Source organism: Pseudopodoces humilis, chromosome 10 (assembly GCF_049639895.1).
Source record: "Pseudopodoces humilis isolate 2021_Gansu_Grassland_sample_001 chromosome 10, ASM4963989v1, whole genome shotgun sequence".
Classification (NCBI taxonomy): domain Eukaryota; kingdom Metazoa; phylum Chordata; class Aves; order Passeriformes; family Paridae; genus Pseudopodoces; species Pseudopodoces humilis.
In genome coordinates this window covers 1,231,335-1,246,726 of record NC_142209.1, presented here as the reverse complement: position 1 = coordinate 1,246,726, position 15,392 = coordinate 1,231,335, and the positions used below count along the sequence as shown (strand labels likewise).

At 50.1% G+C, this 15,392-nt stretch overlaps 1 protein-coding gene across 3 annotated transcripts in view; it reads left to right on the top strand.

The window, feature by feature from the left end:
* The window catches only part of DNM3 (dynamin 3), a 169,390-nt gene extending 158,288 nt beyond the window's left edge, over window positions 1-11,102 (top strand). For 2 of the 3 annotated variants that reach the window (XM_088060307.1, XM_005528661.2), the window contains one exon: window positions 5,336-11,102. In XM_088060307.1, the coding sequence (XP_087916433.1) occupies window positions 5,336-5,405 (70 nt within the window). In that variant the 3' untranslated portion in view covers window positions 5,406-11,102. The remainder of the gene's footprint in view (window positions 1-5,335) is intronic. The other variant, XM_088060306.1, reaches the window with a different exon arrangement.
* The last annotated feature ends 4,290 nt before the right edge of the window (window positions 11,103-15,392 follow it).

Below are 15,392 nucleotides of genomic sequence, written 5' to 3'. Positions count from 1 at the left end.
AGTGAGCCTGTGGGTAACGCTTACTACTGGCATTTTGTGTTTAACAAAATGACATTTTCCAGGACAGAAACCAATCTGAGCAATTTTCACTCTCTTGGACCATTCCACTGGGCTAAGGGACCATCTCAGGCAGATATTCCCCAGCTCCTCTTTCCTTTCATCACCACTCCGTGCGGTTTCTCATTTCCCCCGCAATCACCATCTCCTGATCCCTGTCCGTGATTCCTACTTTACTCCTCCTAATGTCATCATCCTTTCTCTGCTTTTCCTGCTTTGTTATGACCTGTGTCACTAGGATCAAATGCCTTTTCCCCCCCTTGGCTTTCCCACTTCCAAATCCTTGCTCCCAAGCTGATGTTTGGGACACTCTGCAGTAGGCGTGCTGCATCTGCTGTAGGACAAAGTTTAAGCATGCACAGACTGAAGACTAATTAGGTCTACAAACTGTGTCTTGCCTCTGTTTTTCAAGCATAGTGAGTACAGTAGTTTCACTTCTGGTTTGGATTGTCCTCCTGAGGCTGATGGAGATCGAGAGATGTCATATAAAAGTTAGGTTGGTACAAGAACCAGGAAGAATAGAGGGTGTGGGTCTCTCAGGTCCTTACTGAAACAGAGAAAACCAGAGAAACAGTATAAAAATAAAACCAGTCAAAGCATTTGAACTTTTTCAAGACCAAGCAACTTAGTTCTCTAAATAATCACCCAAACAGGAAAGCAGATTTATTCCTCACCTGCAGTAAGTCACTGTTTATCCTCTTACCGTATGCTTCACATCCAGGTTTGTTCTGTCACCTAAAACAAATTTGCCTGCAGTCAGTCTTAAAGCTGCTTAGAGGTTTGAGGTATTTCCTTGTTAAACTGTACAAGGACGATGTCACGTATCAGGGCACGCCGAGAGGGCTGGGTTATAGGGAAACCAAGATGATGGAAAAGGGAGAGAATAATGGGCTTCTGTTCACAGCTTCAGATCTATAGGATGTATCGTAAAATAGAGTTCTGTGCATGCCTTCCACAAGTGTTCTCTGGTGGTCACAAGCAAGCAAGAATGTCAAATATAAGTGGAAATGAAAGCCTTTTATTTCGAAGTCCTCTGGCTGTGCTGTGAGAAGCCATCTTCGAGCAGGGCCTCCCATGGTAATTACAGCCATGCTTTACTGAAAGCACATTTTGTGCACTCCGTGTGGGGAGCGATAGGACGTCTCAAAAGGCAAAGGCTCGAAGAACTCCCATATGTTTCTGATCGAATTTTAAGTCTAGACTTGCTTTATTTAGTTTCTTTTGCTCTGCATTTGCCTAGCTAAAGCTTTTAGGAGTTCTTTTAAAACTGGAAACATGGGGGTTGCTGCTTAGGTTAAAAATAAATGTAAAGACTTTTCCTTTTTTACAAAGTTTTTGCACGGGGGTAAGAGCTCCCCTCCGTTCAAAACCCCACTGAGCTCTTCAAAGGAGGAGTCTCTGCAGCAACATCAGGGAGTTATTAAATACATACTTAGTCCACAATTTTCATTGCAAAATTCTTTATGTCTGCTTAATGTGTGCTAGTTAGAAGAACTGATTCTTTTTGCAGACTCGTTTACTCAACCCCGGGGGGACCCATGATCTCCTGCCCCTTTAGCACTAACTTTTACAAACGGTTTCTTTTTTTTTTTAAAAAAAAAAAAAAAAAAAAAAAAAAAAAGAAGAAAAAAAAAAAGGACAGCAAAACAAATAACAACAACCCCAAAACAGCAGCCAGGAGGTTTCCCGTGGCGTTCATTTCTGGGAGCTTTCTCCGGAGCAGGAGCCGCTCCGGGCTCCGCTCGCCCAGCGCTGCCAGGGCTGCGGGAGCCGCTAACGCCGCTATCACCGCCGGCCTCAGACTAAACACCGAGCTGGGCTGAGCCCCAGCTTTCCCCGCTGCCATGGCAGCTAGAGCCGAGCAGGCCTGCTGCGGGGGAGGCTGTTTTTAGCCGCTTTCCCCTCGGCCGGGCCGCGGCCGGGCTGCAGCTCCCCCTGCCGCTCTGAGTCCCGGCTGCTCGAGGGGAGCCCGCGATGGGGCCGCGATGGGGCCGAGGGGAGCCCGCGATGGGGATGCGGTGGGGCCGAGCCCTCTGTGGGACTGCTGTGGGGCCGAGCCCTCTGTGGGACTGCTGTGGGGCCGAGCCCTCGCTCGGGATGCGATGGGACGGAGCCCTCTGTGGGGCCGCCATGGGGCCCAGCCCTCTGTGGGGCCGCCATGGGGCCCAGCCCTCTGTGGGGCCGCCATGGGGCCCAGCCCTCTGTGGGGCTGCAATGGGGCCCAGCCCTCTGTGGGGCCGCCATGGGGCCCAGCCCTCTGTGGGGCCGCCATGGGGCCCAGCCCTCTGTGGGGCCGCCATGGGGCCCAGCCCTCTGTGGGGCCGCCATGGGGCCCAGCCCTCGCTCAGCTCCCTCGGGGCTGCCCCGGAGTTGGTTGCTGGTTTTGTTGTCTCAAGGTGGGCCAGGCTCCTGCACTGCTCCGGGTGTAAAGGAGGGACAAGACACACATTGGCTTCCCCTCTTGTTTTTGGGGTTGAGATTCCTGTTAGGGGGTGCAAAAAGGTCTCAGTGTTACTCCCAGTGTAGAAATGACTTGTCACCCTGACGGGGAATTCTATGACGGCTTGTTCTTTCGTTCGCTGGGACTTGAGCTGCAGGCCGTGCCAGCTGATCCCGTGTGCCAGTGGCAAAGGAAGGTGAGATCTGTTCCCCAGGCTGAACTCCCTGTGCCCTGCCCAGGACCCCCTCCTGCAACGCTGCACAGGGAACTGCAGATACCCCAGAGCCTGGCAGCAGCAGGGCTGGAGGGCAGCGGTGCTGCTGCAGCTCCTTTCCCAGACATTGCCACTCCTCTGGAAGGCACCTGTGCTCTGCGGGTGGAGGTCCTGTGGAGGGTTAAGGAGCTGGAAGTGCACGGGAGGCAGCATCCTTGAGGGGCTGGAGCTGAGGAGGGCTCTGCCCATGGCCATGCACGCAGGGGTTTGTGCCAGAGCATCCCAGACATGCAGGGGAGCATCCACAGACGGGACAGGGCACGGCTGGAGGGTCCCCTCGCTGAGCACACCCGTCTGTAGGGCAGGGACACAGGAGAGAAGGATGCCTGGGCAGCACAGGGTCCTCTCAGGGGTTCCAGCTTCTCCTTGAACTGCTCGGTACTCTGCAGTGGCAAAGAGCCGACGGGGAGTTTTTCTCTTCAGGTCTGCACCGGGCTTGAATGGCAATTCAAAATAGCGGTCAGTGTGCAGGAACAGCTCTGGTTCAAGGAGGAAACCTGATTTTGGTCCAGGTTTGGTTTGACTGATTATATCCAGGAAGTCCTCCCACTGTGCTCTCCAGTTTCTGATCCTGCTGTGTTAAATAGCAATTTGGCTCAATTGCATTATTTGAATCCAGTGGGCTGCATTTAACCTGGCATTAAAATGCATGTTTGGGCTTGTATCTTTTAAATTTGATATGAAGACAGCTGTATGCATTTTCCCTTGTTTGTAAATTGTATACATATGATATGATGTTTTCAGTAAGCGCTAAACAATGCAATGTGAGGCATTTCAACAAAGGAATAATTTAATGCAACCCAGCAGAAATGCAGAGCCTTAGAAGTGGTTCTTTATGAAACTACAAATTTTGGAAATGGGTCCAGAAGACCTACACTGGAGCAACACAAGAAACAATAGTTAACACAGTAACATTTTTCCTGTAAGAAAAATACACCATGAAGAAATTATATTTTGCCTATTTTTTTTTAGTTTGTTGATTTACTTGAATGCTTTAGTTGGCATATTTTGTATTTGTTGCATGGTAGGGATTAAAATTCTCATTTCTTCACCAAAAGAGAATTTTGTCGCACAAGATGCGCTTTAAACCAAACGAGATTTTTTTTTGGTCAAGTGTAAATTTGTCTCACATATTTTGTTCCAGTTCAAAGAAGGTTAACACATTGTTACATTCTTTCATCTTCAGTTTAGCTTTAGCAGAATGAGACACATTTCCTTCTTGAGAGCCACAACTGTCCCTACCTGCAGAGGTGGAGGAAGGGTTAGGAAGGGCTGCACAGTTTGTTGGGGCAAATTCTTAATTTCTTCTTCTTATTAACAGTTATTAATGAGCTCTGCTGGAGCTGATGGGAACCAACCTCAGCTCCCACCTTGCTCAGAGTGTGGGTACTGCCATGAGCCCTCCTGGCGATCTGGGCTGGGTTAAAGAACAGAGAGAGAGAACCTGGTACTTCCTGCTAAAGAAAGGGAGCAAAAACACCGTGTGAGACATGGATTGGGATAAATGCAGCAACAGAGGGTGCTGGAGGGTGCTGGACAGCTGGCTGGGGGAGCAGGCTGGCTGGCAGGAACAGTCTCTTGGGCTGTTTATCCAGCACACAGCAGTGCCAGGCAGGACTGTGTGAGCTGTCAATTGTCAGCTCAGATTCGGCGTGCAGGTGGAATGGAGCATCTACAAAATACTCTTTGTAACTAAACTGATGGAATTGCCTCCACACAGCCCTGAGGTGGACCTTACTGCACACAAAAAGGTAAAGTGTTACACAGCTACCAGAGGGACTCAGCAGAGTTGGGTGTTACCCTTGGATGAAGGGAGGGAGGGATAAGTGCCAGCCTGGACCGCAGGTAGAATGTGCTTGGAGATCACACTGCTGCTAACTCTTGCTCTGGAGTCTCTTATCAGAGGATGACACAGTCCAAATTAAAGTGCAGGGGTTTTCAGTACATGGGAAAATTAAATGAAGGCACTTCAGTGTTCCCAAAAAACTCTGTGACTCCATAGCACTTCCTGAAGTTGACAGAAAAATGCATTAGTGGTAAATTAATGAATCCCTGGCCACGATTGGCATTTTCAAAACTGGCCATCGATACAAAGCCTTAAAATGTGCCTCAGATTCAGGCACATTGGTAGGGCTGCAGTTTGCCCAGGTATGCAAGAAGCTGCAGATTTTCCTGCTTCTGCAGCGTGGACCTGAAGTTGCTGCAGGCTGTTTTCCCCAGTCCTGTTGCCTGCTCTGTGCCTGTCCAGGCTGGGACTGAGCCCTGAAAGCCGGGAATAGCGACCCTGCCCTGCTGGTTTGCGTGGCTCCAGAAGGTAATGATGTGTGGAGAACCCCCAGGCTGTGCACAGCCATGGGTGAGAGGGTAAAGCATGGCAGAAACCCTTTCCTCCTTCACCTCTCAGGGGTGTCTTGCTCCAGCATAGGTGGCAGTAGGATTGTTGTGTGTGTGAGCACGTGCATGTCCCTGTAACAACAGCCAGAGGTGCCAGGTGTGTGCTCTGTGTTTGTGCTCATTGTTTGTTCTCTCTCTCTCTCTCTCTCTCTCTCTCTCTCTCTCTCCAGTCGAAGACCACCCCCTTCACCTACTCGGCCCACTGTAATCCGTCCGTTAGATTCATCCCTGTTAGACTAAAAGGAGTTTCTGGCATGTCATTCCTTGTTAACCAAATCTGTGGAAACAAATTGCTTGGTAACTGTCACAATAACCAATGTATAGTCGCATGTATGGACATCTATAGGCAAGTAACCAATTTTACTGATATACTCTGTCCATCCCACATTGTTTATGAAGTCTTCAGTGTTTGGGGAAGGTCTGTGCTGCCTTGACTTTTCCTTCTGCAATAACTGATGTTAGCTAACTTACTGACACATATCTCCACCCAGACAACTGTGCTCACAGTCCTCTGCAGCACATGGAGGGCTCGACTCTGTGTGTGTTTGTGCATGTGTTGATTTGATCTGCTGCTTTTTTGTTTCCTCTTAGCTGAAAGGAATCTTGCTTTTTTTTGCACCTTCCAGGTTTTCTGTTTTCTCTTGTAATGGCTAAACTGGGCAAAGAAAAGCCATGTGGTTTCTTACCAAGCTCTTCTGAAGGCCCCACATTTCCAGGTCTCTCTTGCAAGAGGCTTACTTCTCCTATAAATTCTCCTTATCCGAAATCTAGTTTTAAGCAATGTTGTTAAATGAGCAGGGTGTGCATGGGACAAGGCACATTTTGCTTTATTTCCATGCTGGCAGCTGCGGTGCCAGGTTGGGGTGCCCCAGCTCACAGGGCTCAGCATGGAGCTGTCCCAGCCTGCAGCCAGGATGGGACAGGGTGCTTTGGAGGGCTGGGGTGTGACAGAGCAGCCTGTGCCAGTGCCTGCTCCCACTCCTGCTCCCACTGCACTCCTGGGCAGCACTGGGGGGCAGTGAGTGCATGGAAATGCATGGAAATGTGCTGTGTGCAGGATCCAGGGAACTGAGCACTGCTTTAGGTCCTTCTGTGACACAGAAGGACACAGAGATACAGAGAGAGCACAGCTGGGCCTGGGTCCCCTTCCCCTGCCCACTGTGGGAGCCAGCTCACAGAGCTCCAGCCTGAACTGGCAGCTGAGCTCCCCAAGGGCTGGGCTTGGCTGTGAGATATTTGTGATGTTTTCACATGCCAGTCAATGCCCCCGGTGTAAAGATTTTCTTTTTGCATTACATGGTCCTTGCTTTACCTTGGTTTACTGCTGCTTTATCCAGCTGTGTTCTGGGAAGTCCTCAGCTGTGCATCCTGGATTATTTTAGCAGCTGCTCACTTGCAGGGGTCCTCTCTGCCTCTTGTTTTGCACGTTATAAATTAATGCATTATAAAAACCTTTTGTCTTAACTGCATTACTTCACTTTAAACACTTAGGGTCAGTGTCACCCTTAAAGCTTAGAACTTACTGAGTTAACAGAATGAAACTAGAGAGGAATTTGGCCTTGTTCCTTCAGAAAATATGAATTGCTGCTATTACAGTTATGGTTACAGATCCCTGGGCAAAGCAATTGGTGGTTTCAAAGGTCCCCAGTACAATCAGTGTAATAAATGTATTTATTGAGACTGCTTGTAGGGCTCCAGTATGCTGTGGTCCCATGGTTAGGAAGAATCCAATCAAAGAGCAACAACAAATGGGGATTTAGCCTATTAATTCCCAGGCTGCTGATTAGCTGTGCTCACCAGTGCAGCAAATCATGTTTCAGCTTGCAGAAGAGAGACAAGCTTGGGAAAGCATCATGATTTGTATGTTAGCTTAACTTCAATTTCCTGTCAACCCCGTACTTGTGACAAGTGCCTGGGGAGTCTGCAAGTGACATCTGATGCACGGTGAAGATGGAGTTTGTCAGATCACTGGCATCATGGTGATGGCAGCAGACTGCTGAAGTGGCTGCTGTTTGTTTGTTTGTTTGTTTGTCCACATCTCCAGTGCCAATGCACAGAATCAGATTTCAAGGAAAAGAAAAGGTTATGAACACAACCACAGTCATACCAATTTTTACTACAAAAAAGAAAACATATCTTGGTGATTCTTCTTCTACACAGCTTTCCACTGCTCTCTGCTCTCTGCTGTAACCTGTGCTGCATCTGTTTGGTATATTTTTGTAAATAGCCACAGTAGCCCATATTGTTGCCTTGCCAGCACTCCTCAATATCCCAACAGTTTATCAGAACTCTGTTACTGACTGGCAGCTGATGGAAAGCCAGGTTCATTGCCTGATCACTGATATCACTGATATCACTTCTGATATCAGAATATCAAATTCTCATACTCATAGAAGACCAGGCTGGATGGGTCTTTCAGCAACCTGATCTAGTGGAAGGTGTCCCTGCTCATGGCAGGGGGCTTGGAACAAGATGAGCTCCAAGCTCCCTTCCAGCCCAGTCCATTCTAGGATACTGCAAGGCCACAGTGGGTTTAACCCACCATAACCCAAAGACTCAGCTTAGCTGTCCTTTGTTCAGTGGGAAAAACATCTCCTCCAGGAGGTGATTCAGGCCAGTGTGGCTGCATGGGACACGAGGACAATGCTGGTAAGTCAGGAGCCTCAGCTGCATGACACAGATCCTGTCCTAAAAATGAGCTTTTAAATGCTCTCTACTTGAGACTCCCTAATTTACTTTGACTGTTTCTGCCAAGCATAAGGAAGTAGGTGGCACAACTGAGCACTGTCCTTCGCTCTGCCCCCAAGAAACTATTTCTCAGCAGTAATCCTGAATTGTAAATAAAGCTCCCAAGGGTGGATTTACCTGAAAAAGGAGGAGGAGGCAGTGAGGTGTCAGCACCATCTGGTTCTGTGCTTGATGCTGAGGGTGCAGGACACAGCTGCACAGCCCTCCTTCTCCTTCCTCTGCATCCTCATTCAGATCTCATCTAAATCTGGCCCTGTGCTCTAAATGCAACACTTTTAGGTGTGCAGGTTAATAAACAACCGTGAGCACAAATCCAGGGTTTAATGGTTTCACCTCTTCTTGCGTATGTGCTTGTGAGAATAAACCACGTAGAACCGTTCCTAGGAAAAACACTTAAATGCTTCCCAAGAAATTGCCACATCCAATTGAGTAAGTACTGTCCTTCAGCCTTGGCTCACTCCCTTCTGCTCTGGAGTGCCTGGAATGGGTTTGTTTGTCCCACTTAATTCCTGATGCTAGCGAGTCCCATCCATCCTGTCCCTTGTTCTCGGAGCAGCAGCCTCAGCAGCAACTCCATGCCCGAAGGAAAGCAGGACAAGCACCCTGTGGATCTGCCAGAGGGACTGAGCCCCTCTGCAGACCCACTTAGGTGGGATGGGCCAGGTCTGAGCTCCGTGTCTGAGGAGCACAGGTTGCTGTGCCTTGCTCCGATTCCCTGTGGCACAGCTCCGATTGCCGGGGCATAGTGGAACAATAACGAAGCAACACCGGTGTTTCTGATCTTACAGAAAGATCTGGCTGGTGTAGCTGCTAAGTTTCAGGAGGTTGCTCATCTAATACTGCATTTAGGCCGAGCCTGGATCTCTGCCTAGAGAACATTTCCACCTCACCCCATCGTTGCTGACCAACAGCCGAAGAGCTTGCGTGTGCCGTGAACGGCTCTCGGCCTTGGATCTCAAGGGATCTTGTGCTAGGGTTAAAAAGATTGTATGTTCAACAAAAAGGCTTATGTACATAGTTAATGTGTGTTTATTTTATTGCTGATCTTGTTGCACTTTCTGAGTAAGCCTCCTAAAAGTAGATTATTTATTATATTAAAGAAAACACATTATAGATTATGGCATTTCGTGTTCAAGTATAACATAGAAAATATTATCCTCTCTGTTCCAGACAGCTCCACTAACCATGATGTTCACAGCACACTGAGATTCCTAACTAGTTCTATCCTTCTGTCTTAAAATAGCCCAAACCTGATTTAAGAGCAGACCTATTTTGTCCCTGTGCCACCAAGGAGCCTCCTGGGGCACTCCTGGCACAGCTCCTCCTGCTGTGGCACTGCCCCTGCTCCCAGGCTGGAGCAGAACAGCTCCCTTGTGTAAATGAATGTTACTCTGCCTGTCTTTCCTCTTGCTTTGTCTGCAGGCGAGCTGATGCCGATGGCTCCTCCCGTCCAGACAGTCCTCCACTCTTGCTTGATCTATGATTTGTCCCGCCTTGCCGGCCGTTTGCTTTACTGCTGTCTCTTTACTTTTCCAGGACGGGATAAACGATGACTTCTTTTTTGTAAGAAGCAAACACTTAATTTCTTTCTGATTTTTTTTTTTTTTCTTCTCTGTATGTTAATGCCCTACTTCATGTGAGCCAAAACATCTGCCTTTGGTTTCGTAATCTGTAAATGGTTCCTGGTGTTGACCTTTGAGCACAGCGAGTGGATTCCCAAAACTGTGGTCATTACTGAGCATCACATACACCTGCTGTAAAAATGTTATGCTGCATTTCTGAACCTGAAATAAACTGAAATTCATGATGGGCTTTTATTATTACTTTCTGGATGTGTATGAGTGGTGTCTTCTGTCTCTTGCACCATCATCTCAGCATTCCACACTGCCTCGGTGGGGACTGCAGGGAGGATTTATTGGAGGTGCTGTTGTGCTGAGATCACTGGAGATGTCATTAAAGGGGAGGTGGAACCCGTTGGGAAGCATTCAGCCTGCTCCCCTGCAAGGGGCTTGGAGTGCTGCAGAGATATTTTGCTGGGAAATGGATGAATGTTTTACAAGCAGTACCTGGGATTCACTTCATTGCTGAGGAAAGCACGTTCAGAGGAGTCTCAGAGCTGTGCAGAAGGCCAGACTTGAGTCCTCCAAAGGAGGAGCTGGAGTTAAAATGTGCCTGAAAGGGATTTCCCCCTAAAGGTTGTGTAGGAATGTGCAGATGTCCTGATTATTCGGTTCCTCCTGCAGGTCAGGATGAGCCAAGTAACTGCAGTCGGTGCTTGGAGATGCTCTGTAGGGCACAAAGAGCACGAGAGTTCCCTGTGGGAACACCACAGTGCCTAAATGGGTCCTTAGGTTTTGGGAAAAGAGGGAGCAAAAGGTGGGATGAGCACAGCAGGGCCATCCCCGCTGTATTCTGTGACATTTGGAGATTTGCTGGTGTTTATTGGCCGTGGCTGAGGCAGTTTGTGCTCCCCAAGGGAACAGCAGTGTCCCACATGTCCCCTCTGGCTGGAGCCCAGTTCCAGGAACGCTGGGCAGGCAGAGCTGAGGGCTCTGTGCTGGCTACCAGGAGGAGCAGCTGCTCTTGGCACTGGGCCCTCGGTGCCACGGGGCTCTCCAGCTTCATTCAACCTTTACCTTTCCCAGCAATGTCCCCCCAGCCACCCCACAGGGTCTGCTTTGATCATCCCTCATTTCACCAGAACCTCACAAAAGTTCTACCCCAAGAACAGTGCTTGAAGCAGACAGTGCTGAGAATCTTAAGGCTGCCTGGGGAAAAGCTCTTCCAGCGGGGATCATTTGCTGCAGGGAAATTGGAAAGCCTGTGAGCAGTGACCTCCACACCTGGGATGGGATTGTTCTGGTCCTCTGGCACTGGCAGGTCAGAAGGGAGGCGGTGAGGACAAAAGCCAGGCTGTGCTGAGAGCCAGCTGATTCTAATCTTGCTCTTGCTCTTTTCCTTAATATGCATGTTCTGTGCCTTTTTCTGTTAACCCATTCTATTAAGATAATTTTGTATATGAGTCATTTTATTGTATCTTGGCCTTTTGTTTTAAATCTCCCCCTCTCCCTGTGATTTTTGGGTTATTTTTTGGTTTTTTCCTAGGCGACCTCCACCAGCTGTTCCAGGAAGATCATCCTAACACACACATTTTGTTTGTGTTACATGCAATGTCTCTTTTTTTTTTTTAAATCCAAAATTACCTTTAATTTGCACTAGCCTATTTGTAAATGAAAGGTTTTATTTTCAGATGTCAATAATAAGCCTGGATGTAAAGAAAATAAAATTCTGACTACAAAAGGAGTGTGCCCTGTGTTTGTAATGAAGGGTCTACTCACTTTTTCTCACATGGAGACATTCTTGCCTTGTGGGAGAAATTCCCTGGGCTCTGTGAAGGGTTGTGGAGGGAGGGATGGACGCTGTGCTGGAGTTTCAGCACTGCTCCTGAATTCATTCACCACCAGGATTGCTCCATGTAAATGGTTTGGGCTTAGCATTAGCAGGAAGAACAGCCAGCAGAGTTCCAAAACTTGACCAGAGCACCAGCAGCAGCACCTGGCCGAGCGGAAACTCGAAGGACAAGATTGCAGCAGTCTCTAGACAGTCTCTAGACTGATTAATCTGCACAATTATAAATAAATTGCAGCTGTTGTGACCATTTTCTTCAAGCTAAAGCTCAGAATTCCTTGCAAGCCGACCTCACTGGAGCATCTGAGCTCAAACAGCTGTAAGTAGCTACCTCTGGGATTCCAAATGTGTCCATCCCTGTGGGAAAGAGAAAATCTGGGATTTAGATGATGTTAGTGCTTGTTTTGGGTGCCAGAGAAGTCTACAAAGAGTCAGTCTGAAAGAAGGGGGAACTGATGGGTTTAACTGGCTATTTTTCCTCACAGGAAAGCAAAGGGGGTGTCTCACAAACCGTGCAGGGAAGTCAGGAGGCACCACTGGGCCCAGCTTGGGGTTTCAGGGGCCCAAACAAGACGTTCTGGGTAGCAGATGGTGAGAGGGAGCTGCAGTGCTGCTGCTCAGGATGGGCAGGGAGGGCAGGAGATCACTTTGTGTGGACAAGGGGCCAGATGACAGCCAGCCTGGGCTTGTTTTCAAGCCTGGTCTAATGCAGCTTTGCTGAATTCAGGCAGTTCCTCTTGTTGCAGCTGATTTAGGTCCTGCTGACCTCTAAAATATCCAGGGAACTGCTGAACCAGCTGCATGAGCTGGTAAATACCAGACACTGAGCTTGCTCAAAACAGAAGAGGATGCAAGCCCAGAAAGCTGTAGACTTAGAGATATTTTTCCTTCTTCTCACTTAGACTTGGTCTTTTGGTAGAGCAGAAAGAGAAACAGCAATGGTGTAGTAAAAAGTGGGGAAAAAGCCCAAACCCTGCTGTCCCTTTGAGCTGCATGTGCTAAACTGGGAATTGCTGGGACTGGGTGAGGTGCTTCCCAGCACCCTGAGAAAGGGAGAAATGGAGACCTACAGTTAACAACTGTCCCAAAAACCAAGTAGCTTTCACTCATGGAACCCACCAGGTGCTGAGGCAGAAACACCTCAGCAGGGTTCAGGAACTGAGCACTTTCAGGACTGCAGCAGAAGCGACAGTGTTCGTACCTGGTGAGCTCTTGAGGAGGTTCTGCTCATGCCTCAGGTAAAAGGGAACGGGGATAGACTGAACTTTACAAGCTGCTTTTGCTCCAGATTGTTCAAAAATCAGTTCTGTGGCAGGGGAAGCTCTCCCTGCAATCCCTCTGTGCTGCAGCAAGGTACCAGCGGCAGATGAGAGGTGGGTGATATTTTAGCTCAATGGCCCACAGCTCCCAGCCAGGAGCTTTGCTGAGCTCCCAGCTGCCTGCTGGCCTCCACATATTAGGCTGGAAGACACAAACTGGTTTCTTGAGGCATTTTGTGGTGGTAAATCCTCTGCACAAATCTTTACCTTCTTAGGAAATATTTGGTAAAAACTATTGTTGGAAATAGGACTCCAGGCTCCATGGGTGTAGCTGTTTCTAAAATCTCCTAAGTGGAAAGGCACAGGAGCTGATGTGCTGGGAAACCCTGGCACATTCTTTAAAATCTGGGTGCTGCACCAGTGACATTACGAGGCAGAGGATGGGTTAGGACCAAAATCCTCTTTTGGTTTCCTGATGAAAGAGTCAAGCTTTGTTCTTCACAGGCTTCCCAGACCCAGTCCCCCAGGTGGGAGCAAGTGTGGGTGCCTGGCACTGGCCTTTCCCTGCAGGAAAGCTGGAGATGGAGATTGCAGCTGGCACCCCAGGAGCAAGGCTGATCCCCAGCCACTTCACAGCTACTCGCATTTGGCCAGCTTCAAATCAAAAGAAAACCTCCCATGGAAGGACTGATCTGAGTGGGCTGAACCTTAAAGGATAGAAACTTGGAGTGCAAGAGAATGTTGAACTCCTTAGGGTTGGTTGATGAAGTGTTGTTGCATCACCAGCCTAGGACCCATTTCTTGGGTCTCAGTGGGGATTTGCTCAGGTAGCAAATGGCCAAAGGGCACCCAGCTTTACTGGACAGGTGTAGAGTTATGGCAAAAGTTCTGTAGAGGATATTCTCACCTCATGCAGACATACCAGTGATGGCCATTTATACAGCAGCTTAAACAGCAACAGCCCTGCAGAGCACCTGTCCCTGGGAGAGGCTCAGGGAAGTCCCGGGGAAACCCTGCCTGCCCTTTATCTCCTTTTCTCCTTTCCCTGGTTCCCTTTTGCATTCCTCCTTCCTTCAAGGTCCCTTTGTCCATCCCAGGCTGTGGATTTGTTTTTTCATTTCGGGTTAGGGTGGGCAGGGTGTCTTTGTGGGCAGGTGAGGGGAGGGCTGAGCCTTTCCCCAGGGGGTCTCTGGACAAAGACTGAGGCTGTTCTGATCTGATCCTGGAATTCTGTGACTCGTTGTAAGGAGATGAAGGAGCTGGGGCAGAGCAGAGAGGGCTGGGGCTGGGCTGGGTGGGACAGAGCAGCATCTCCCTGGAGCTGGTGGATGGAGCCTGCTGCATCAGAGTCCCCGGACTACACAGGTGACCACAGGTCCCTGCTCCAGCTGAGGGGAAGGCAGCAGCCCGTGCCCATCTGTGCCACCTGAAATGTTTGAGTGGTCAGTGCTTGCAGTTTTCCAATCCACAGCTGCTATTGACAGTGGCAATTTGGGAAAGGCACTTTGGGGGAAAATATTTACCCATGGAGGAGCGGGTGCAACAGAAACTCTTCTTTCTTATAGCCTCTGCTGTGATAGCCAGGGGCCAAGCAGACAGGATTTGAGTTATTTTTGATTTATATTCCAGCCTTGCCCCTGTACCAATGGGCTCTGTGAATGTGTTTGGGATGGCAGCGTTACATTGGCATCAGCCCAGTGTCAGATGGGACAGCGGGTCACTGAGCAGCTTTCTGGGAAACCTCCTTGTGAAAAAACCTTTCTGCAGAGCTACAAAATGTCATCGTGACTCCGAGCATCTGGCTCCTCTGTGCTCCCCGCGAGACCTGAGCGCGGGCTCCAAACTTCTACAGGTTTTAATTAAAAGCGAAATGAGATGTAGTCGTTACCACGGCGACCACAGCAACATTTGACACTTGGCAAGAGCAGTAACAAAGCACTGGAGGTGTTGGGGACTCCGCCGGGGGTTGCTCATTTCCGAGAAAGCCCAAGGAGCGCGTGGAAAGCGCCTCCTCGCTGGGATGGGGAAAACGGAGCAGAAAGAGAAACTCCACCGACAGCGCGGCGATGCCAAACGCAACCCTGGGAGGTGGAGAGGGTGTGGGCATCCCTTCCCTCCGGTGCCGCCGGCTCGGGAGGGCTTTGCTCCCCGCGCTGGCCGGGGCAGGGCACGGGAGAGCGCCGGGAGGTCCCGGGGCTGCCCGTCCGGGCCAGGCCTCCAGCGGGACTCGTTTGCCGGCAGCGCCCTCTGTTGTGCTGGGAGCGCTGCCGGACAGACAGACGCCGGACAGACGGATGGGACCCGCACGGGCCCAGCCCTTGGCATGTCCCCAGCAGCTGGGGGTGCACCCACGGGGGCTCTGCCGAGCTCCGTCCCTCGGGCTCTTGCCCTGCGGCAAGGCCAGATCTGCCTTGGGTTAGGGAGGAGAGGAAGGCGTGATGCCCTCTCATCCCCCATCTCCTCAGGGATTTAGGGCAGTGTGGTGTCTGGCGGCGGTGTGAGGCTGTCCTGGCACCCGCAAAGGGCCGGGCTGCAGGTGAGGAGGGCTCTGCCCCCGCTCCAGCCGCCCTCCTGCTCGGTCCAGCAGCAGCAACAGCCACCTCAGCAAGCCCTGCCCTCCAGCCCCGCCCGGGGAGTGCTGGCAGCCCCCGGCACACCCTGAGGGTCCTGAGGGCTCCGTGGGACACATCCCATCCCCTGCACCCTGAGCCCCCTGCACGGCCAGAGCTGCCTCCTCCCCCTGCAGGGCTCAGCTCCTTCCTTTGCCAAAGCGAGTCAGGTGTGGGAACAGATCCGGAGGGGAGCACAGAAG